The 25,433-nt window shown below is 36.9% G+C and overlaps 1 protein-coding gene across 4 annotated transcripts in view; it reads right to left on the reverse strand.

Moving 5' to 3' along the window:
• Positions 1 to 25,433, reverse strand: part of KDM4C (lysine demethylase 4C) — a 297,463-nt gene that overhangs the window by 92,825 nt on the left and 179,205 nt on the right. For 2 of the 4 annotated variants that reach the window (XM_056324193.1, XM_056324192.1), the window contains exons 13-15: positions 14,049 to 14,230; positions 12,387 to 12,603; positions 11,385 to 11,461 (exon numbers count right to left, since the gene is read on the reverse strand). In XM_056324193.1, coding sequence (XP_056180168.1) covers positions 11,385 to 11,461; positions 12,387 to 12,603; positions 14,049 to 14,230 — 476 coding nt within the window. Of the gene's footprint in view, positions 1 to 11,384; positions 11,462 to 12,386; positions 12,604 to 14,048; positions 14,231 to 19,223; positions 21,779 to 25,433 lie in introns of those variants that run through there. The other 2 variants (XM_056324194.1, XM_056324195.1) reach the window with 2 other exon arrangements.

Raw genomic sequence — 25,433 nt, forward strand, 5'->3', positions numbered from 1 at the left:
TACAACATTTTGATCTACTGTCTTCAGCTGCAGCCATGCTTTCCCCTCTGAAATGCAATGACAGCAAATCCTCAGTGCTGTCAGACAAAGCATGTTTAGTTGATGCATCTTGCATCCCATATCCAGGGAAATGTGTTCATACACCTTTGGACTCTTGTTAAGCTCATAAACTATAACCCTCAGGACCTCTTCTACAGCAGTGGCTGATATCATTGCTCCCCATTCCTTTGTCTGTATTCTAGTTTCAGTATCTTGCATTTTTCCTTATTTAATTACATCCTGTTTTCCAGAATATCTCAGTATTATAATGATCTTGTTCATTTCTGATCAATCTTCCTTCACAAGCCACATAAAATAAAATAAATTTAAAAAGCTTGTCTGCAGCTAACATCAGCTGCAACAGCTTCCGTAGAAGGGATAACTAAGTAGGCTGCAGTTGGCCAGGCCAGGAAAAAAAGACAGTATCGAGTTGGAGAGATGCCAGTAAAATCATCAAGGGACTTGGAAAAGGGTTTGACTAAGTACTCCAATGCAATAGCTAGGGGGTTGCTATCAAATGAAAATAGAAAGCAGTAGGTTCAAAACAAACAAAAATGTTCTTCACAAAGTATTTGACTGTTTGCCAGATGTGGATGCTAAGATTTTACACCAATTGAAAAACAAGCTGCATAAGTTCATGAAAGAAAAATCCAACAAGGTTACCCTTTTACTTAGTAAATACAAAGATGCTGCTTTTGGCTAATCATTTCAAGTAAGTATACATTTTGGCTAGTGGTCTGAAGCATTGCAAGTGTTGATCATAGAATGCTTTGGTTTGGAAGGGACCTTAAAGATCACCCCATTCCAACCCCCCTGCCATGGGCAGGGACACCTTCCACTAGCCCAGGTTGCTCAAAGCCCCGTCCAGCCTGGCCTTGAGCCCTTCCAGGGATGGGGCAGCCACAGCTTCTCTGGGCAACCTGTTCCACTGCCTCACCACACGCATAGCAAAGAATTTCTTCCTGATATGTAATCTAAATCTACCTTCTCTCAGTTTAAAGTCCTTATCCCTTGATAATGTCTTCAGCACTAAGTAGGACACTATCCCGTTAGCAATATATTTCCACTTGTTGTTTTCATGAACTATTCTCCCTGTGTGTCTACTGACTCTGACTAGTGTCCAAAAGCACTCAAAAAAAATCTAAGAAGAGTGGTTAGGACAGAGTGTTTTTCCAAATATTTCTAATAAAAGGTCAGAACCATTGCCTTCAGTTTTAAGAGTCGACTGCTACAAAGCTGTGTCACAATAATGCTGATTTACTATTCTCATTTAAAAGTAGCTAATTAAAAGAGCCATCTAATCTCGAACTCTGCCACAGCTAAGTCGAATAGATACAAATTGTATGGTTAAGGCTGATAAACATCTTTTGTTTTCTTCATGCCACTGTGGTGGGTTTTTTAGAGAGGAACCTTTGAACTGAAAATAGATACCCTTGCTCTTCCACTTTCTCTCTCAATTGCCTTTTAATGCCCAAGGTCACACTTCCTAATGGTATTAACACAGATGTGAATTTGGATATGGCATTGCTGCCTTTTGGCTATCTCATTTCCCCAGCTTATTTATATTTGTGTCTATAATTAGCCCTCTGTAAAGAGAAAATTGTTGGTGTTTCTCTTAACACATTTGAAAATGTCATTTTCAGCAATGGTCCACTAATGAATATTTTAATCTTTCCACACCAGGGGAATAATTTTCACTCTGAAAACAGCTTTTAAGATTATTTAATTTCAATTCAGAAACCATTACTGTATCCACTTCAAGCTATTACCTTCAAATTAGCTTTTCAGAGACAAAATTCCATTTTTTAGAAACAAAATATTCCTAAAAAAAAAAAAAAAAACACAACAACAAACTAACAAAAAAATAACCAAAACAAATTACAGACAAATTGAGGGTTGTCCAGTAAGAGGATTCACTTACCCTGCTCTGGGAGTGCCATTTCTTAAAAGAGTTGCTAAATACTACCATTATAACTCACAATCTTCATTTGTATATAAACACTGTCAAACTTCCACCACCATCTGCCTCAACAATGCCACAATTTTTTATTAATAATAGGAACTTTGAGAAAAGCGTTTCAACGTGGGTTTTTTTAGAAAATGTAATAAAAAATCTTACTCTGTCCAAAATAATAAACCAATGTCCATACTTCTAGCATTTTGTAGATGTTTAAAGTACACACAGACTCCTCTACCAGTGTAACTCCATGAAAGAAAAATCCACCACGGGTTAGTATTTAATATGTAGACACATCTTTGGCTGCAAGTTCTTGAAAATTTTGTTATACGTGAACATTTTACTCTTTCAGATGTATTCAAATCTGTTCAAGGCATCCACCTTTGGGAATTTGAAGTTTACAAATCATGAGTTACTGAATTTTCACATTTTAGTACCTAATCCTGCAAACATTCAGTCTGTCCTGCCCTTGATTCAAGGATGGCAAAAAATTTCCTTGCAATTGCAGCTCCCGGGTCATGCCAGGCTGAGGCAACGGTATACAGTGCCAGCAGTCTTTGCTGTGCTGTCCATGACACAGCATTAGCGAGAACAATGATCTGTAAGAATGCAAACAGCAGGAGAGAGCTGGCTGGGATAAGACGACATGGAAAGGACAGGGAAAAGGTGGAACGGGAAATGGGAGTAGGGAGAGAATTCTGCAGTCAGAGAAGGAATGGGAACTGGCAGGGCTTAGGCTGAAATAAGAATGAAAACACTCATCACAGGTAACTGGAGCAAAACTCCCGCACCTGGCAGGGGGCCCTATGTGTCCTTTGTTGCTAGGACGTGCACATCTGAAGTAAAAAACACATACAAAGTATGAAACAGAGGCTATTACATCACTGAATATGAAGTACTTTCTGCAATAGTAGTTTTTGGTCGCTCAGTTTTAGAAGATGTTTACAGTAGAAAGAGCTACTCCTCCCAAGCATCCAAACAAGAAAGATTACAGACAACTTCCCCTTTGAAGACAAGTCAAAAGAATAAAATTAGCTCTTTCAAAAAATAAATATGTAAGCATTGAAATTAGGTAAAAAATACAAGATCGACCATTCTTAGGGAAAAATATAAGGAGACTATGAAGATCACTGCCAGAGGATAACACTGAGGCTAACCACTTAGGAAACACAGAAACGAAAATGGAATGATGCTATGTCTACTGATAAAAAATATGTAGGATTATTCCCATTATTATAAAACAATGTTTGGAAGTGACAGTAAATACTAGATTTAAACCTGAACACCTTTAGATGAAAATTTGTATCTTGAGGAAAGCAGCCTAGCACCAGCTGTGCAGGGCAGGATATCCTGCTACTGGCTACTTCCAGGGTTTTTTTCCCAATGATTTGGCAGCTCCCAGAGATCAGATACGGTCTTTGAGGACAAATTTAAATTTGACAAGGATGGTGGAAGTTCTCTGGTCCAATTCTTGCTCCAAGTAGGGCCAGATTCAAAGCTGCATCTGATGGAAATCCTGCCTTACCCTGCAGGGAATGGACAACCCCTTCCTTGGTAAAATGAGAATACCCACATGCCTGAAGGTGCCCAAAGTTATCAGGTCTTTTCACACAGGTATCAGTGGCAAAGGCTGACTTGGTGAACTGCAATAAAGGGAATCCAAGGTCAAAATGGACTTTGGGTCTAAGCCTTATGGTATTTAGGTTAAAAAGATATTTTCCAGGTTTTACAGTCTTCAATGTGGTTTCTGTGACTGCATCAGGGAAAACCAGTATTTAAAAAATCTGTTACAATACTTTGTGTTAAAGACTGGTTCTTACAAGCAACACATATCCTGTTACTAGACTAATACCAAAACCAGAAAGAAATATGTTCCCCACTTCCGAGTCCACAGAAGGTTACCATCAGCATTTATAAGTAATTCTCCCAGTAAATAATCTTTTTGCAGAGGTTTGGTAAAATCCAGGTTAAATAAATAAATAAATAAAAATCAGGCCTCAGTTTTCTGAAAAGAGAAAAATGCAGAAAAGTTGAAGTTTTAATGTTTCCTGCTATAGACACATTTTCAAGGCAAATAATTCCTTTTTCTTAACAACATCTAAATGCTTTTGAAGCTTGGTAGGAAAATCAGTCTGGAAATTGAAACACCGTATACCAGCTCACATGTAGTGAGCTAATTTTGGCAGTTAACAGGCTCTGAAAACAATACTTTATAATGGAAATACTGTATCACTGAGAAGGGCATCACTATAAAAAGATTGTTCAAAATCATTATTGTTGGTAGGGTGAAATAGGGCAATTTCTGAGCTGGAATGCAGAAAGCTCTTATATGCCACTTTTCTGATGCCTTGGGGAAAAAATAATAATAATTAAAAAATCCTTCAACTGATGTAATGGTCTACTCTAACCACAAAATATAAACAAACCAAAAGTCTGAATATCAATAGTAAAATATAAAGCATGAAAAACTTCATCTACAGAAAACTTCCTCTGTCAAGCTGTTTAACACTTGCTATTTGAACATAGCATCTGTTCTCAAAATCAGTGACCAGATTAGGTGCTGAACTACTTCTGTAGTGCTATGAAGGGTTACAATAATGTGTGAAAAGTCATGCACCTTCCTTAGTAGCCTTATTAACAGCCAGCTTGCTATGAAGTAAGGCATTGAAGTGCATTTAACTGTTTCCTTACTTGGTCTTCTTTCTAACTCTTTCCTGTCCCAAATCCTTTTGTCTTCTCCATAATAAACGTTCTTACATTTATGTACTATAGCTACTAGGTGACCACATCCTTGCACATTGTACAGTACATTGCATTCTCTATAATGCCAGTCATTATTCTTCCTGACTTCACTAGCTTTCTATAGCTAAAACACTTAAGATTAATGAGGCATTTTTTTCTCAGTCAAGGCATTTCGTATGAATACACTTACACTTGCAGGAGCTATGCAGATGACTTATTTGATATTATTTGCTTTTTTAAATTGTTTGGGGGGATTGATTTATGGCTAATTTTTTTGTCCATTTTGTCCACAGACAAATTTAATACCACTCTTTTGTCAATAATCGTTATCAAACACAACCTACTGCCTAGCAGAACATGAAGGTATGTTGTTATCATGGATCCAAGCGCATCCTGGAATGTCCGGGAATTTGACAAAAAATATTGTAAAGCATACGACTTCAGCCAACTAGAGATACTGCAACTGCAAGAAAACAGTATGCTTCTGAATCTCAAAAGCAGTTTCCTCTGATAATATAAAATGAAATCTCCATCAAAGAAACGTCTGGCTCCATAAATCCAGTCCATGTAGCCATTTTTCTGTTTCCCTATTTTAATGCTGCTCTTATTTGGGATTCACACATAACACAGTTTCATTTAGCTATTAATACACCTCCCATTTCTATAGGACTCTCATACTTCAGTGCTTTGCAAAATCATACTGATACACATATAAAAACCTAGTAGAGACCAAATTTTCTATGAAATTAACATAACTGCCGGGAGTTTAAGAAAGTGATATTTAACAGAACTAAAAACAATATTTAATTGTGTAGGCAGACAAATGAGAAGGTACTTTCGCTCCTAAGAAATGAATTCTGAACTTTGAACCAAGGTTTGTACCACTATTTCATAGCTTTTATTTCATTCTCCACTGCATAGAACTTTTCCTTCTCCTTGTTTTCCAGCCAACCTTCCCTTTAGGATTTAAAGCCTTACACAGAAGGGAATCCTCAGACAGATCTTCCTCAGCTAAATCTCCTCCTTCTAGGAATCAAAGTGAAGAGGAAGGAAAATTTCAGACATCAGTAAGTTGGAGTTTCAGGGAATAGGTATTTTCTAATAATTAAATCTATTTTGTACACTTTTCTGATGCAGGAATCGAATTTTTGAAGGCATGTGGATATATAATTCCCACAGTAAGTTGAATCTCAGTTTCACACCTTCTGCAACAGCTGCAGTTTTTAGGAATGCTTGTCCTGAACAAGAAATCACATTAATATGACTTTTTTCATTTCTTTCATGTAGAAACTTGAAGTCTGAACCACGTTAGTTGGAATGTAAAATACATTCGCCCTATATACCCTACAGTAAAAAAAAAAGTCATGCAGATAAGTAATTTTCTTTAATTACATCTCCCTCTCCAGAAAGACTTATGGTACTACACAGTAATTTAAAATACAATTAAAATAGCATATGTATAACAGATATAGAAAAGAATTATACAAATAAAAAACCAGATTCATAAAAGAAACATATGCATATAACTTAAATGTAGCATAAAACTTTCTCCTGCAGGTTGGCATGACTAAAGGAAAGTAGTACTTTTGTTGTCTTTTTTAATAAATCTACAAAAGATTGGTTAAAAGAGAACCATATTTATGTTAAGAATAATGCTAAGATTAGATAAAAGTATTGTACTATTTTGAAGTGAAAGCTGTTAGGATTATCTAAGGTTATTGTCTAAACTCTGAATAGATAAAAACATGATCCTAAAATAACAAATAGGACCGAAATAAGTATCAAAAATTCTTATTTATGCTGATGTTAGCAATGAGGTTCCATAGAAGCAAAAACACACTAATACATTTAAGTTGTATATCCAACTGACAATTTTTTTCTCCAAAGAGAACTACAGTCACATTGTTTTGCAATGAATAATACTGTTCAAACACAGAAAAGAGAACCACAGAAAAAAAGGCAACTCAGTGTCTATTTTACCCTTCTACCTCAAGGCATGATTCAAGTCTTCTTCAACTATTCCTGACCTTGTCTAACATGTTTTCAAAAATCATGGAGCATATTCTGCAAAACCTCTGTATATCCCAGTCCAGCAGTGCACTATTTTTAGAAATAAAAATTTGCAAATTTTCCTGGTATTTAAATTAACTTCTGCTGATGCAGTTTAAAGCTGCTACAAGTCATCTTTTGTGCTTAAAATGAGAGAATGGCAATTGAGTGTGTTCCTTTTTGCCATACACACACAATTTTACCTGAATGAATGCCTTCCTTTCTGTCTTCCCCTGGCTAGACTAAGAAGGTTAATTCTTTTCAGTCCTCCTTTATGGAATGACTGATGTCTTATCAGGAATGATTAAAAGAATATTGTGGGTTTTTTGCAATTTCAATTGCACCTCTTGTTTTCTTCCATCCCGTTCAGGCTCATGTTTTTTTGAACCACATACGTTCTGTTAGACAAAGTTCTTCAGCTGGGCTCTCACCAAAGCTCAAGAGAGGAGAAAGATTGTTCCCTGTGTTTTTCAGGCTTTATTTCCAGTATAAGATTTAAACATCCTGGTATGATGTTTCTGGTTCTATGAAACCAATGATTTATGCGAAGTTTATGACCAGAGTGGTCACAACTGTAGCTAGCAGCAGAAGCTGCAGCTTAGGTAGGGACTCCCCTCTCATGTATGCATAACTGATAACTCCTCTCTAAGTATTGTACCTGTCTCTGTTGAACTCTGTATGATTTATTTTACACCATTTCTTCAATATAGTAATATTATTGTTCCACGAAATAGCAGGATCCAATCCAAAACAGTAATTGGATCCAGTCCAAAACACTAATCCTAACCCAAACCAGCAAACCTCTGCCTACAAAATGCCCAAGGCCCCTGGTACTTACAGAAAATGTATCAAGAACGCCTCTCATTAATCCTTTTGCATCACTGAAATATTGAAATAACTGAATAAAATAATATTTTGATTAATACCAGAAACATGCTTGACAGTTATGAAAAAAACTTTTATATATTCTGTAAGTTTAACACCTTGGTAGCTTCACATGAAGTATACTCCCCCACCTCCTGTGCAATCATCTTAAATGATTTAAAGCAGGCCAGTCTAGATTTCCACGTATGTTCCACAGGATATGAAAGTTAATCAGCACATGACACACAGAATTTTATCACTCCCTTCATGATTTTAAGAGTCTGATGAGAATGATGGCTGGTGGCTGGTGATACTGAAGTTTGAAACAAATCCATATTCCTATATATTTGCCAACTATTGATTAACATCATGTGCCTCTGTTGCTTGAATATCAGAATTTAAAACACTGCCAAAATCATCTGAAAGTTAGGATGCATGAAATCTTTTGCTTATTCCTTATTCTTATGAGATGTCACAGAAAAAAATCTGTTGGTTTGTTCTTAAACACATATCTCTTTGTACTCTGTTATTGTCTAGGTATGCAAAAATTGATAGATTTGTTATTTGTTTAGTGTTTCTCTTGAAATCCAAGATAGGTGGACTGCCACATAATTCTTTGGGTCACTCATTTCCTGTCTTTTTAGAATGCAACTTTAAATTTTCCAGGCTACTGGCACCTTACCTGAGCTCTGCTACCTCTGAGATAATCACTAATAGGTCTGACATTGCTTCAGTATCTTAAAGAGTTTTGTAAGACCCTACCATTAAAAAAGTGAATTGGGTATCATGCACATATGAATAAACAGAGAATTCACATATGAGAATAACAGAGCATTATTCACACCCTTGAAACTGCTGGATTTTTGCTACTTAACTTGGGTAGCAGATGGCTACCATCTTACCACTCCTACATGTTTCAGCTGACAATGAATAGTTCACATTGACATGTGAACGAGACATTTAATAACAAAGAGACTATGGAGGACAAGTTTTAAGTAAATTTAATACTAGTGAAGTCTATTCAACCTTCAAAATTTCATTAAAACTTCTGAACTGAATGACAGCTTATGACAATAAGTATGTGAGTTTTATTCTAGAAACACATCTGAATTAAGAGTTCTTTCGGGGCATAATTTCATTGCACTCAGGTCACCAAATCAGAGCTATAGAAAGATGAATTTATTAGCACTAACAATTTAACTTTACAGTAATCAACACACATACAGTTAAATATATAATAGGCAGAGTTTACATTACATAAATTGTCCAAGTGGGCAACACCTACTGTTTAGCCCTTACACACTGAAAATAGTGCTCTATTTCACTCTTATCACCATCTTGTTACATGAAATTCCAGAAATGCACTGTCATCTCTCCAGTTCCTAGAGCATACTTTTGCAAAAAAAAAAATACTAAAACCACTTCACATAAAATTTCCATTGATCTATTTTCTGTATGTTTTTGATATCTCTTCCACTGCTTCATGTCATCTCCTCAAATCATTTGGCCAAGAACAAACTTTTCCCTAGAATTCAGACCTTCCTTATTTTCAGAAACTTATATGGAGCATAAATAAAATAAACCCAAACCTATTCAGTAAAACGTGCACAATCCTTCTCAAGTTAACACTGTCCTTGGATGCAAATTTTTCCCCTAACAGTTTGTCAAGGAAAAATCCCAGTCAAGTCAAGCTTTAATCTTCCCTCCAACATTTCGATTTTTCTATTGTATTACCCAGTTCCCCCTTTATTGCCCCATAATAAACATACATAAGTCAGCAGTCAGTGGAAGGTGTCCCTGCCCATGGCTGGCAGGTTGAAACTAGATGTCATCTTTAAGACCCCTTCCAACCTAACCCTTCTATGATTCTGATTATCTCACTATCTTTGTTCTTATCTTTCACTTACTGCTGTGGTACCTGAAGGTTATCTTCACTTCAAGAACATTTGTAAAATAACCTTAAAATTCCAGAATAATTTTAGAATCCTTTCTACAACACAGAATTAACAAATTATAAGACTGAATTCTGGTTTACTACTTTTCAGTGACTTTTGATTTTTAAAAATGCACTACAGTCAAAAGACAAAGACTCTCTCCAAATTTCCCCTCAAATGCATTACTGTTATATTGCAGGTAATATTAAATTTCAAGGCAATGTTCTCAATTTTTCAAGGTTTTTAACAAAAGACGTGATTCACTCCTACTCCTGTCACAATTCTCCTTGGAATTCCTGTATCTGCACGTCACATCTCCTGCACTTGTATCTCCCCTGAAATGAAATTTAAAATCTTTTTGATAGAGCACCAGGGCTTTCCAACTCTGATTGTTTAACTGATTATTAGATTCTGAGTTAATGCCTACCTGTCACTTGCTAGAACAGACTTACGCTCTTCCCCTTGACCTTCCCATGACTCTAGAACAGTAGTCATGAAAGTAGTTCAGGAGATCCTGAAACTCACAATTGTCCGATTATCTGTACAACAAGGTTCTCTGGTTACCGATGACAGATGAAAACTGGATTCTACCTAGTAAGAGTGCCTTTGTGACTAATATGAGAACACATAACAGAGATAGAAACTGATTCAATAAATATTTTAATGGCTATTCACTGAGAGAACACAGGATTAAATATAGATGGACCGTATTTTTGTAACCAGCAGTCTAAAGTCACTTTTTTCCTTCTGTTTTCCCCAGCTTAGGTAATGTGTGAATTAAAAATACCAGCTTCTCTTTTGTTTCCTTAACTCTTAGCGTTAACAGAAGAACCTTAAAACGTTGATGGTGTACAGAAGGAAAATCAAAGTGTTTATATTTAATACTACTTACAGCTTGCTAATGTCATGACTGTGAATTTTTTACAGGTGACTTCTGCAATTGCAAGAAGTGATGTTTGTCAAAGTGACACTGTATTTTCCAGTAGTTTGATTCTCATTTCTTTTCCAACGTAGCTAAAATGTTTATGATGTTATTTAAGGATTTACATTTTTAAGGCACTTGAAATATCTGCTTTAATTCAACAACTGAATGAAGAAAAGATATGTTGCCATCAAAACTGATAATCACATTTCCTCAAGCTGATTTAAGGAAAACAACTATTATATGACGTAGCAGGGCAACTGCTATTGATCGGCAAAAAGTAAAATCTAAAACTGATTTTATTTTTTTTTAAGTGAGTACATGTTTAAGGATTCTATGAACAATTAATTTATTGTCTATTTATTCCTTGCTGTATGAAACTATTTTATACTTTTTTAAAAATTAAAATAACAGGCATTTAGGAGCTTCACAAGTGAAACTTTTTTCTGCTTATACAGCACAGTAAACCTTAAATGCTGTAAAAGGACAATTTAATTCTTGACTATAACATATTGTTCTATTTCCCTTTCTCTATTCTCCAGTTGACCATATGCACATACCAGAAGTCTAAAATATTTACAGGAAATCTCATTTTTCTTTCTATATGCATTTAATTTTTTAGTTATTTCCTTGAACTATGTTTTACAGACAACTATATTCTGTTAGTCAATCCTTTTCATGAGTATATCGACCTACTCCAAGTTTGTCTATCAAAATGCTATTATATTTTACAATGAAATCTAATCATGTTTTACAAACACTAGCAAATGTGCGTTCAGAAAAAAATACACAGGCTATATTCCACATGCAATCACACATGTGCTTTTTTTCACTTAACCTCTACGTGTTAAATAACTATGAAACATATGAAACTTACGGCTGTCCAGGCTTCTTTTCTGCATCGAGAACACAACCATCCATTATGGATGTCATGAGAAGGAACACCGTAGCAACCTAGAATAAGAGAGGTGGATTAATTAATATAGTCTGTCTTTCTATCTATGATGTCATACAATTCAACTGTGTATAAACACTAGTGAAACACATCTCCTGTGACCAAGGAGACTTTTCCAGTCTAAGCTTACTGACAATTCCATAGTCTACGAAATATATAAATGAGACATACAGATACTCTTCCCAAAACTCAAAAAACCCACCAAAACCAAAAACCAAATCAAAACAAAAATAAAACAAAAAACAAAAAACCCAACCAAATACCCAAAAAAATCCAATCCCCAGATTATTTCTTATTTGCTGTCTTTACAATAGCATATCAACCAGTTCACCCTGCAGGAAAAATGTACAATTTGAATGCATGTACTGACATTTATTCTCTGCAATTATACCACATTTCCATGTAAGCATTTCACATGGACTTTCTAGAACTAACTACTCAAGCCCTACTGTGTGTGAAGATACTGCATAAAATCCATGCATTCATCAGTTACTCTTGAAATAAAAAGAAGAATGCAAGGTTAAGGAAATTATTGCATAAAGTCAGTACCAATATTCACAAGTCCTCAAATCCAGCAGGATTTCACCCTCACTACTTAGCAAGGACATACTAATATCACCCAGTGGTTTAAAATATGAGAAGTAAAAGAGGAATTTAATAGGTCAGAACTGAAACAAGAATCAGAAGTTTGCGATTATTGAAAGTTTACAGAAAAAAATATTCTTCACTATTTTCACAGCAATCATTAATAGGTAACAGAAAATGTAACAGCTTTTTTAAGAAAGTAGCCAGTGATTGAATCATAACATATGGAAATGTTCTTCAAGTACTTGTAAAGACATAGGAGAAGCCTAGTTAACTTATTTATCAATAAAACAAAATTTGAAATTACATTTCTGCTAACTGAACAATTAGTTTATTTACTTGCATGAACCCGTACACAACACTTTGCACAGGAAATCAGAAGACTTGTTCCATCTTCTTCAATAAAGGCATTTGATGGATAGTTTTCAGTGTTTTCTTCACTATAAATGAAACACAACTCTGGAATAAGAGGTTTAGTCTTTTCATTTTCAGCCATCAGTGTTTCTGCTGAGTTTGATTCCCTGAAAGCAGGATTTTCTTCATCATGATTGTCTGGCTGAAAAAAACAAACAAAATTTATATTTAAGGAAAATAAAGGAGAGTCTTTCTTTTGACAGTGATGAAATGACTTCTCCCCTCCCTGCTTTTGCACTAATAATGTAACAGTTTTACGAGAAAATTAACTGCTTCTAGGTATTTATCACAGTCATTCTATAGTTCCTTGCTTGTTCAAATAACTAAAATCTACAATAGCACTCAGCCTGCAAACTAGTGTTATTGCAGCAGTGTTCAATGATGCTGTACCTCTGTCTCCCTTTGAGCCCTTTAACTGGGTGCAGTTCAGTAACTTTTTTCCCTAGTTCCCATGATGAGGAAATCCCAGTTTAGCCTTCTGAATTAGTACCACGGTGCTGCAGCAGCATTTCAAGCTGAGATTTGACACAGGAATTCCACAAGCCAGTATCAAACAGTGCTCCGCATTAGATTGTATTGTGGGAATATTATTCCTGAGAAGGCCTAAGTACTGTGAAAACACTTATTTCTTCAGAACTGCAGGAAGGAGACATAGAAAAGGCTTCAATAAAAAACACTTAAAGGCTGGCATATGTCCCAGTTTCAGCTAGGACGGAGTTAATTTTCTTCCCAGTCTCTGGTGCAGTGCTGTGTGATTTGGGGTGACAACAATGTTGACAGCACACGGATGGTTTTGGTTGTTGCTGGGTAATGTTCTTATCAAGTCAAAGACCTTCCAGTTCCTCAGGCCCTGCCAGCCAGAGGGGCACAAGGAACTGGGAGGGGACACAGCCAGGGCAGCTGACCTGAACCAGCCAAATGGACATTCCATACCATGGGACGTCATGCTGAGTATATAAACTGGGGGAAGAAGGGGGGGCGGGGCAGGGGGGTGCAGCAGACACCTGGAATTATGGCGTTTGTCTTCCCCAGTAACCATTACACGTGACGGAGCCCGGCTTTCCTGGGGATGGCTGAGCACCCGCCGGCCCATGGGAAGTGGTGAATGAATTCCTTGCTTTGCTTTGCTTGTGTGTGTGGCTTTTACTTTACCTACTAAACTGTCTTTATCTCAGCCCATGAGTTTTCTCACTTTTACTCATGATTCTCTCCCCCATCCCACTGTGGGGGCAAGTGAGCAAGTGGCTGCGTGGGGCTTGGTTGCTGGCCAGGGTTAAACCATGACAGCTACAAGGAAACAGTTAAGACACAAACCTATATGGATTCATCACTTCCAGAAGTGCAACTTCAAGGGCAAGCACACATAGACTAATGCCAATCCTACACAAACCCTAGTAAAAGGTATAGACTGTCTGCAAGCAGGAATAAACGTAGGTGAACAGTTATAATTTTAACAACAGTGAATTTATTTACTTCTCATATAAATCAAATGCATAAACTTATCTTACTTCTAATTTACAGAAATGGAGTAGCTGGGCAGCTATTTCACACTTTGCCCAGAGATGAAGCTGTTAGGATTTTGCTTACCTTGTAGTATGGCATGAGAAGAGTGCAAATGGCACAGTGTGGTTCCTTCTTTGCACAAGCTGCATTGTATGTTTTTTCAGCATTGAAATTGGGTACTCTTGTGTGCCAAAGGTAGACCAGAGGCCTGGCCCACATCTCTGTCTCTTGAACTTCCTCTTCAATTAAGGTAGTCTCAGGCAGTTCTTAAAGAAACAAACAATTGGTTACATTGTAGTCCTAAAGACAAACAACGATTTTGTCACCTGTGTTATTGATGAAGATAAAACAATGCTAAAAGTCTGCATGTGAATACAAAGGCAAAGTCTGAAAGAATTAAGCACCAGGATAAGCACAAAAAAATTGTTTCAACACCTGTGTCTTGAGGTGACTGTTCCACATAGAGCATAGGAAAGTACGCCACTACCTCTACTGTTTACAATTTGTATTCATATTCACAATATTACATCTCGCTCTCCCACTCCCTAATTCCTCTAACCTCTACCCCCTATCCCTCCATGCACTCTGCCCTGAATTCCTTACGGATGGAATATATTGTACCCTGCCAAGCAGCACCAGACAAATCACTCTGTGCACTCAAAACAGCACCTCTCAACTCCTTATGGAAACTGACACTCATTTTCCGAAGGGAAAAAGAGACAAATGTTATAGCCAGGGAGTAATGGGGAACAGCCATATCTGAGGTAGCTGGACACACATGCTGCATCCCACTACAGGAAAATTATTTGGATAATATCAGTTATCTGTTCTGGATGTTGTAAAAGTTTATTTTACTTACTAGCAGTGTTTCTGTGACTTTGTGAATTTAAAAGCCTCTAAAGAAACTAGGAAATAAAATCAGACTGAAACTCAAACAGAAATAGCTTATTCAATAGGAGTAATCTAAACATGTAGTCTTTTGCTATTGAGGAAGATGTGGAAAAGCTAAAACTGTGAAAAGGAGACTGTGTGTAAAACCCTTGCCCCAGTAAAATCAATAGCATAGTTATTAATGATCCAGCTGTTAACATCCGAATTTCAGCCTAGTCACATGTTTGAGCTGGTTGGAAACCTCAGGATATCTTCACAAGAAATCTAGTGACTTTGTCACCTGCAAAATATACAGCTTATGAAGAGGTAAATGACTTTTCATTCTAGAAAGGAACGTTAAACAGGAGTTGTTAAATATATTTTTCTGAACTGGGTCCTTATACACTACTCTGATTAATGATGAGGTCTGTTCACTCAAGTGGACAGTGGCTATTAAGTCTTTTGTGATCAATGAGAAGGCGTGTAGGTGTCAATTAAGAGAATGTTAATGTGGGAAGGAAAATGTGGAAAATTATTGAATAAAAATTTCAGGTAACAAAAAAGGGTCTATAGCATACAGTCCTTTTCTTAAGATGTATTTAAGAAAAATTGTTTATTTCAGATGAAAATTTGAACGACAGAGAACTGTTTAATGAAGTACATTAAGCTGAATCATCACATTCCTTTAGCTCATGACTGCCTTCATCCACTTTATGAAAAAGCCAAGGCTTTACGGGTCTCCTTGTATGATAAATTGTCACGCATAGCTACAAAAGCACTATAAAGCTGAAAGTATTTTTATCAGTGTTGAATAAAATATGGATTTTAATATTTGTCTACAAGCAAGCCAAATGTACCAGAAGTAAATTAAGGTATCCCGCACACAAATTTTATTTCATTTTTTATTGTTTCTCAACAGACCAAACATCAAATCAATGAACTTTTGCCAATAATCAAGGTAGAAGGACAAATAGAAAACACCTCCAAAAAAGCTGTCATCAAGTCAGTATTCATCAGCTGAGGTTTATGGTGAATAACGTAGCTGCAAAAGAATAGCAGTGAAAAAATAGCTGAACACAAGAAAGAGAAGAAAATACGAAATGCCAGCATCACTTTTATAGCTTTCTGAATTACTTATTTTTTAAGTTAAAGAACCAAGCTTTTTGTTAAAAACATTGTCTAATCATATTTTTTCTATTGCTTGCTGTTTTCCAGAACTGTAAAATAAATAGCTCTGAAATTTATGCTCTAGTTCCATTTCTATTTAATTTTCCCTTACAGAATGGTCTCACCAGTGGCTTCATCTTTGCTAACTTATTTTCCAAATTCTTCCTTTGACATAATTTTCTTTCAAGAGGTTATACTGTTGCTATTTTAAATATTTTCATTATAGTGTAACCTCACAAAGAATTCAGGGCTTGATTGTGCCTTATGAAGAAAACTAAGAGGAACACAAAAATTGTGAAGGTTTGCAATTTATGTGTTCCATACCTATTAACCACTTTGAAACTGACATCCTTCAGTTGCACTACTCCTTATCACTGCTGAATAATTCTCTCATAAGGGTTGAAGTCTTCGCCCTGAACCTCAATCTATTATGCTCCTCTTTAGTCAAAAACCTATCTTTGGATTTCCAGTCCTGGAATTAATTCTACAATAATAGCTCTAATCATCTCACATATTGCCCTGGTTTCCCACTGCCTCCAGCACACTGCTGAAGTCATGACCCTATCAGTTCTGCTTTTGTTGAGAAAAATATTTATATCTTAATTACTTACAAATTCCACAATTTTAGTTCCCTCTTGTGTGATCTTTACAAATCCTTTCCAGACCAAGGGACTGAAAAGAACACAAGAGCCAGGAATAAAGCTGGCAGCACTCTTACAACACTTTTCGCTTTCAAGAGCTTTGTATTTATTTTCAAACCTCATTCCAAATGAAGTCAGGGACAGTGTCATATGCAGAGGTACTGGACTGCATCCCCCACAGCCTCCAAAAAAATAGCATTATTTTAACAAATTTATTTTCTCCTTTACATTACATTTAGAGCAACTACTTCCAATTACTAACTGACTAGAAGCAAACCCTCCTCATTTGCCTCTGATCTCTAACATCTCTAATTCTGTGAGATGCTTCTTCTCAATGCTCTTTACTGCAGTCTCTTAGTCTCTTTGCATGAACTATGGCACCCAGGCTACTTGGTGCGATCCTCCCGCAACCCCTCACTCTTCTGCACCCTAACAAGCCCAGAAGCACAGCCAGGAAAGGAAAAATATCTCTCCTCCATTTGAAGGGAGACTAGCTAACCTAGTACTTCTTAAAGGGACTACACTACACTAACAGTATACAAAATTAAGAATAGACAGAATGGATGTGCTTAAGGGATGTAAAGTTTGCCTGATCCTATGTTATTACTACTACACAGATTGTGAATTTCAGTTGTCTTCAAGAATTTCCTAGGCAACCTCAAGCTTAAGTTATCATCTCTCAAGGGCTTTGGAAATATTACTTCCTCTCCTTAAAATCAACATTCACCCACACATGCACACTGGAATCATAAAATTTCAAAAGAAATTTATATTAACAAAAAAAGTTACAAAGTACATGACTCCCATTACAGAGTACGACAACAACGCTGCCTTCAACCGCTTTCCCACTAGGTAGAACATGCAACCTTCTACGTAAATATATACACCAGCAGAACTTGGACAGTGTCACTTTGTGTGATTCTGTCAAGGTGCAGCAATACCATTGACAGGAAGAATTTCCAGGTGTCCTGGTTTCATCTAAGGTAGAGTTAATTTTCTTCTTTGTAGTTAGTACAGTGCTGTGTTTTGGCTCTGATGTGAGAACAATGTTGACACCACACTGATGGTTTTAGTTGTTGCTGGGTGATGTTTCTACTAAATGCAGGACTATTCAGTTCCTTGGGCCCTGCCAGCCAGAGGGCTGGAGGGGCACGGGAAACTGGGAGGGGACACAGCCAGGACAGGTGACCCAAGCTAGCCAAAGAGGTATTCCATACCATGGGACGTCATGCTGAGGATATAAACTGGGGGAAGAAGAAGGAAGGGGAGACATCTGGCATTATGGCATTTGTCTTCCCAAGTAAGCGTTATGCATGATGGAGCCCGGCTTTCCTGGGGATGGCTGAGCACCCGCCTGCCCGTGGGAAGTGGTGAATTAATTCCTTGCTTTGCTTTGTTTGCGTGCGCGGTTTTTGCTTTACCTATTAAATTGCTCTTATTGTAACCCTCAAGTTTTACATTCCTTTCTGATTCTCTTCCCCACCCCTCTGGGGGGGAGGGTGGGGAGTGAGCAAGCAGCTGCGTGGTGCATGGTTGCCGGCCGGGGTTAAACCATGATACCAGGACAGCTTCTTAGGTACTACAGGTGAAGTTACCTTCCTGGTTTCCATGAAGTCAGAGAAGTTATGTACCATGAATAAAACCTGAGAATCTGATTATCCAAAAACAGGCAAGAAAACAAAAACCAGCTCTCTCAAGTGTTTGGGACAAAGCATAGAGTATATAATTACTTGATGTAACAAACACTGCCATCTTGGCACAATTTATAGAGTTTCCTCACTTGTCCAATTGATAATTCCAAAGCACTACTTCTATCCCCCCAAAAATCGGAAAACTTGGGGATTTTGATATTTTTTGTTGTTATTTATCCAATACCTCTCACTTCCTCTTACTATCTTTAATGTCTCCTTTTATTATTTACTACATAACCAAGCGCAATCAGTGACTTTAGGCTAAAATAAATTTACTTTCCTGACTCATATTGGTATGTGTAGTTGCAGGGTAGGCATTTGCAGGGTAGGCTCACTCACATAGCTCAGTGCTTTTTGACCAGGTGTTAGAAGCCTATGAGTGCCCAGCATCTTCAGATGCTTGTGTGCAATGGTATAAAGGACACAAGGCAACTGCAGTCTACAGCTGCCTCCATTCAAAATCCACTTTAAGTGAGGATTCTCAAAGAACGGAGAAAAATTTGTGGCATCCACATTAGCTGAAAAATCTCAGAAGCTCCACTGTCATAAGTAGGCATACTTTCTACTTCAGCTATGTACCAGTGATATTTCCCAGCACTCGAGAACTGCAAAAACCACGGTGGCAGCACCAGTTCTCACAGCAAAAGAGCTTCAAACATTGCACTCCAAAAATCACATCTACTTTACAAGACCAGTACATAATGTTTCATGAAGCACTACGAACATGGTGTTTTGCGGCGAATGAAGAGACGGGATGCAGCTTGATGCAAGCAAGATGTTAATTTATTGTACAGAAGTACGAGTTTTTATACACTTTCAGAAACTGTGCATTTTAAACAGATTGGTTCTTGAAGCTAAGCATTGCAGGCTAGGCAATCCCTGATTGGTGGTTAACTGCCATCAATTAACCGCAAGGTGTTACCTTTCCTTGGTGCCATCCATGGCGCCATCCGTCCCCCACTCCCCTGTGCTCTGCAAACACGCCTCATCATGTTAATTGTTGTCTAGACAAGCTCGAGCACATTCCCCTCAGCTAACTGATTGCCACGCAAGGTCCTAGTTTCCAGCCCGCTCCTGCAGTGTTTAACTAACGATCTTACATATTGACATTCTTCTGGAAAAGGCTGAGAATGTTGTCTCAGGTAGAGCAAGTTTTGATGAACAGTCACTTAGGCAACACTGCCAGTCAACAGTGCTCTGTGATATGTGCTATTATTCAGTCAAATCTTCTTTGCAATAAACTGGCCTCGCTCTAAGAATGGCTACCTGTGGCCCAGGATAGACAACCTGAAAGATTCGTGTCAAGCAGTGCTGTGATATGAAACACAATATACGTCTACGGAAAGCATTTTCTTTTTACAACACCTGAAATGGAGCTATGGAATCTATCTTGACTTCTATGTCTGCTGTAAACTGGATCAAATCACTGACACTTCTTCACAGGTCATTGCCAGTACGTGCATGAACAGACTCTGTAGAGATGCGTGGCAGAATTCCCTGGTGAGAACTATGATGTGCCATTTGCTTTTTTCCAGCTTTTCATCATGAAACTTACATTCCAAATTAAGAATTAATCAAGACAAAAATGAATAATGCATTCTTGATACTCTTTGGTAAGTAAACCTCAAATCAACTTAACTATAGTACAGGATACATTTTGCTTTCAGAGGGAATAAAAGAAAATAAAGGAGTTGAACCTTATACCAACGACAAGGAAATTCAACATACGTTTGCAGCTCAGTTGACAGCACTGTTCAAGAGATTGCAAACTCTCATGCATAACACATAGGCACACTGACATATACTCAAAGAACCATCTTTAAAGTCTTGAGCTGATCTATTCCTGTTGTTTAATCTCCACCTGAATCATGAAATTCTACTTCATATGTAGTAATTTTTTCCCATAGGAACAAATATTGTATCAAAAATTGAGGCCATCACTTCAGCTACAAAAATAACATCTCTTTAGCAGAACACCTTCTCACACAGCACTATGTTCAAGTGTAAATGTTATGCTTAACCTGAATTGTAAGTGCTTTTATAGAAATTCAGAATTGCCTAACAATACAACAAAACTACAATTATCTGATTCACTTTCTTAAGTCAAGCTCACTCTTTTCCTGAGATCATTTGTCTCCAGAAAACTTCAGTAGCTAGTTTTAAGTACCATGCTCAGAGGCTGACTATACAAAGATGTATGTGCTCACTCCCTACTTCAAAGTGAAACTATGAGAAGAACCATCCAGAACACTTTTGCAGGATGTATTAAAATTCCCTATGTATAAAAAAAAACCGTAGAGGGTTTCTGTATTTAACTGCAAAAATGAAAATCCTCTGGTTATTGCAAGAAGCCTTTACTATCTGGAATGTAACATGTCTGAGGAATTATATGAAATAAAAATTAAATAACCTGCACTAAAATAAACCATTTTTACATTAAAAAGGACATTCCATACATCTTGCATCACATAAAAATTCAATTAAACTATTATTTTCTTAAAAGATTTTTAAAATATGACACTGTGTAAGAAAGAAAAATAAAGACTTGTACTTACACAATTGGAAACATCTCATAGCCAAGGCAGGTAAATCACAGCTGGGAAACAATATTAAATATCATACAGCTTCCACAACCTATCACCCTTCTAAAGTTCAAAACATGACTGTAAGTGTACACTATAAAATAAACTCTAATTTTGAAGCTGCTCCTACCTTTGCAGCTGTAAATTAGACTTAACATTCCCCTTGTATAGTGAGTAAGACCCACAGGGACTTTGGTTCATTAACAAGGATGAGTTACTCAAAGGAAACAAATATAAAATTACCATTCAGAGTTTCAAGAATTCCCTGACACCACAGAAAGAAACAAAACCCCTGAGATTATCTTATCTTTAAACAACTTCAAAGGAACTCCATGCTTTATTAATGTCTTCTAGGACAGAAGACGGGATCTGGGGCATCCCATATGTAGAAGAGGACCTTTTATAAAGCAGACACTCCTTCATTCTGCCTGACAGTAGTAGTCTCCAGAAAAACTTCTTGATGATGGACATACATTTTGTATGTATATCAGGGTACTGTTACACTTTAATGTTCCATGCATCATGTGATCAATTAATAAACCCCTGAAACTGAAGAGGGCTCAGGGGACATGCACAGGGGCTCTGTGCTTTTGAATCTCTACGAAGAATCTAGGGAATGACTGCCCAAGGCTGTTGCAAAGAAGCCAAATTTATTTCAACATGAACCAGAAGAGAGGGTGGCCTTTGTTTTAGATACACGACTGTTATCAGCTGGGTGGATCAGCTGGATATGTAAATGTTTTTCCCAGAGTCAATAACAAGATTGCAAACGTCTTCCTGAGCCAATCAGACCAGAATATGGGAAACGTGGATACAGCTCCATCCAATATAGAGTATAAAAAGTCAATATTGAACAAAATGACCTGTGAAGAGAGAAACAGGTTTGAGCTGACTTCAACCCACATGTTCCTTCCCAGAAAATGGTGACACCCAGCATCATAAGAGTCAGCATATACAGACCAGCAATGGGAACCACATTTATATTGTGATCCAACTGTGTATCACTATTGCTATATTGTGTTGTATTGTAATTTCAGTACATTGCTATATCACTCTGCTAACGCAAAATCCTGTGTAACACAAAATATCTTCCAGGAAATTTGGTATTAAATATTAAATAGTCCTCACGTGGGGCATCTAAAAGAAATCTGACAGAGCGTATCAGACTCTGATACAAGGAACACAGAATTCAGTTCCTTTTACTTGTAAATACCATTTAAGTACCAGTAGTAAAGACAGACAGGTTCTGCTAGAGTATTAGCTGTTACACTTTAAAGCAGCCAGAAATTTCCCGGATAAGATGTAAACCTTCAAAGCTGGAGCATATGTAAAAATCAAAGTTCAAAGACCCTTTACTGGATACTTTTCAACAATATATCCTACTTGGATTCAAATACCCTATCAATGTATCATTAAATATATCACTGATTCTGGTATGCTTTGATAATAACTAGGTGGAGTGGCCTCCACACAGAGCATGACATTTCTGTCCCTTATAGCCTCCCAAGGAGAGCTTTTCATGCAAGTCTGTTAGTATTTTTAAAAACGTGCATGCTCTTAGATGAATGAAGGCTGTCTCTTGTAACCTCTTTTATGTTTCTGGCTGTAATTCACATATTCATTGTGAAATCTAAAATGTATCGATACCTGCCCACCCCCCCCACGCCCCCCACCCCACCCACCCCGTATTAATGGATTAATAGGATTATGCAATGCAGCATATTCTTATGAATTTAAAAACATCTCCTTACTGTTACCCCTAATAGTGGTCACAGATCTTGATTCTCCATGAACCACCAGGGCATTTTTGCTTCACTGCAAGTATAATGCTTTGTTGTAGTATTACTTTACCAGATACAATTCATAATGAGGTTAAATATTTTGTTTTCTAAGGGGATAGAGCAGTGCATTTTTTTCACAAAAGGCAAGCAGAAACACTTGATGAGACAATTAATGACTTTAAATAAATGTGTAACAGTTGTTATGCATCATATAATAATTCAGCCATAGTGGTACTGATACTACAAGCAATGCCAAACTCCTCTGTCATATTTGTATCTGAAAAAAATATTTATATAGAATTAATTAATCTCTGTAACATAATTCTGGATATACCAGTTCTCATTAATAGAATTATTTATATGCATCTGTATTCCTTTAAATACTGCAAGTGAAACAATTCATTAAAAGAAACTGGGCAGACAAAAATAGATTTATAGCCCAGAATCTGTTTTGGTACAAAGGAAACTCCTTCTATAACAAAGTACTTATAAACAGCTACTGTGCTGCTTTCCAAGTGGGTAAGGGAATGAAATAAATGTTTTCACAAATGTTACTGGTTTAATAGTTTGTGGCAAACTTGCTCCAGCACTCAATACTATTACTTTGAACATTTTTTGCTTACTAAGTTAAACTCAAATTCTCAGACAGTAAACATTTGGGCCATTTGCAGAATGAGCTGTTGCCAGTATTTGCTGGTTTAACCCAGCAGATGTGAAAAGCCATAGACACTAATACAGTACAATTTGCTTTTGCCAATCTCAACAATGATTTTGCTGCTTGGGGTTATGTTCCACTGATGTTTCCTGGCTTTGTACAGCAGCATTCTCTGCTATGAAGAGCACAGCAGCATCTGTTATTTTTCAGGTAGTTGAGCATAATCTCAGCCCTGGGAGGCATTATCTATAGTTTCAAATGTCCTGGAGGAAATAATAATAAAACAAAACAAAAAAAAAGTAGTCGTCAGTCAGGGAAAAAGACTTGGAACTTCAAAACTTTACTGTTCCTGCAGTACATCAGCAAACTCAGTTTCAGAAATTGTTTCTTTCACTAACAAAAGCCATAGATTTCATGGCAAAATATGAAAATGTAAACTTTTTTATTTCTTGTATTGTACAAGAAATGTAATTTCATTCATGGTACTGTAGAGTAACACTACTGTAAACTATGTATATATTTTTGGTTAGAGTCTAATTGCTGAATTATCAATTAGTACTTCAGTTCTCACAAAAATGATATATAGATATAGCCATACTTAATCAGAGCTGTAGAGACTGAATTTAAGAGCCTCTGGATTAAATGAAGTCTAGCTCATAAAATAGACTAATGGAGTACTTTATTTAAAAAAATAAAATATCATAAAAAGTGTAACACATTAGTTGTAGCAGATCTCAAAATATTTTGAAAGGTCAGAAAAATTGAGAGTTCAAAAATTTCTAAAAAGACAATTTCACAGAACTGAAAGATGCACTTAGATACTGGGACTCCTATTTCTCTTGAGTGTATCATTAGAGTCCTGGAATAAAATTTGTTTGTTTTGTGATTGAACTGTGTATTGCAATTGCTACACTCTGCTAAATGTAATTTGTACTTACAGTGTGATTTAAGTGCATTGCTGTATTACTCTGCTAAATCAAAAATCCCACGTAGTTTCAAATAATTTCAAATAAGAAAATTCTGTGTTCACTATACCCTCTACACATGGACTATCTAAAAGACTCTGGTCAAAGTGTATTATACTCTGACATTAACTGGCATAGTCGGCCGGATACTCCTGAGGGTGAGCAGTATCCATTAAAGCAGTAATCACTTTGGCAAAAACATGCTTTCTGATATGGCATTAGTCACAAATAAGAACCTAGTAGAGAAAACCTGCACTGTGATTAAGAACAGGTAGTGAGTGATAAGGCTGGCTGCAGACAGGATCACTACAATTTAAAAGAGGAGACAGAATTATTACAAATACTAGCAAAGGCTGGGAAAATCTCCCCAGTAACTCTGAAAAGGAGGGATGAGAAAACTATAACCAGCATTTTTCAGGGACAGCAAAACAAAGCACTCATCCCACTGACATTTAGGACAAATTTGAAAAAATTGAAAGGTTCTAACAAGTTGAAGTAAGGAGAGAAAAGCAGGGCTTCACAGGTTGCTGGATATCTACGTTTGAGTAATAGTACAGAAATTAGAAAAGGAGAAATGAACACACAGCACACTAGAAAAAGGAACAGTTATAAAGGATAACATAATGCATAAGCAACGCACACACTGAATAGAAGTTCTTAGACTCAAAGCTGCAACCTCAATTCCTATGTGATGCCCCCACATGTATGGATCATTTACTATGGTCTACTGAAATAGACCTCATTCAAGTAATAGCCACCACATATACCAAGGACAACGAATGATCAAGAGATACCTGGCTTGATACTGATCCTTTTCAGGATCCTTTTCACTCACGAGAAGACAATATTACAGAAGTATGTGCTCCCATGGCAAAACCCAGTAATGAGGGGGAAAAAAAGAAAAAAAAAAAGCAATGGAACTGAACTAGTTGCAACCCACATATTCCTTGCCAGACATGAAACATCCAGCATTGTTACAGTAAGCATATTGCTAGACACCAGTAATAGAATTCACATTTGTATTATGACTGAATTACATATTGCAACTGCTACTTCTCTCAAACGTAGTGTCCTTGTATTGTGATTTCAGTGCACACTGTATCAGTCTGCTAAATCA

The sequence above is a fragment of the Falco biarmicus genome, chromosome Z (genome assembly GCF_023638135.1).
Source record: "Falco biarmicus isolate bFalBia1 chromosome Z, bFalBia1.pri, whole genome shotgun sequence".
Classification (NCBI taxonomy): Eukaryota; Metazoa; Chordata; class Aves; order Falconiformes; family Falconidae; genus Falco; species Falco biarmicus.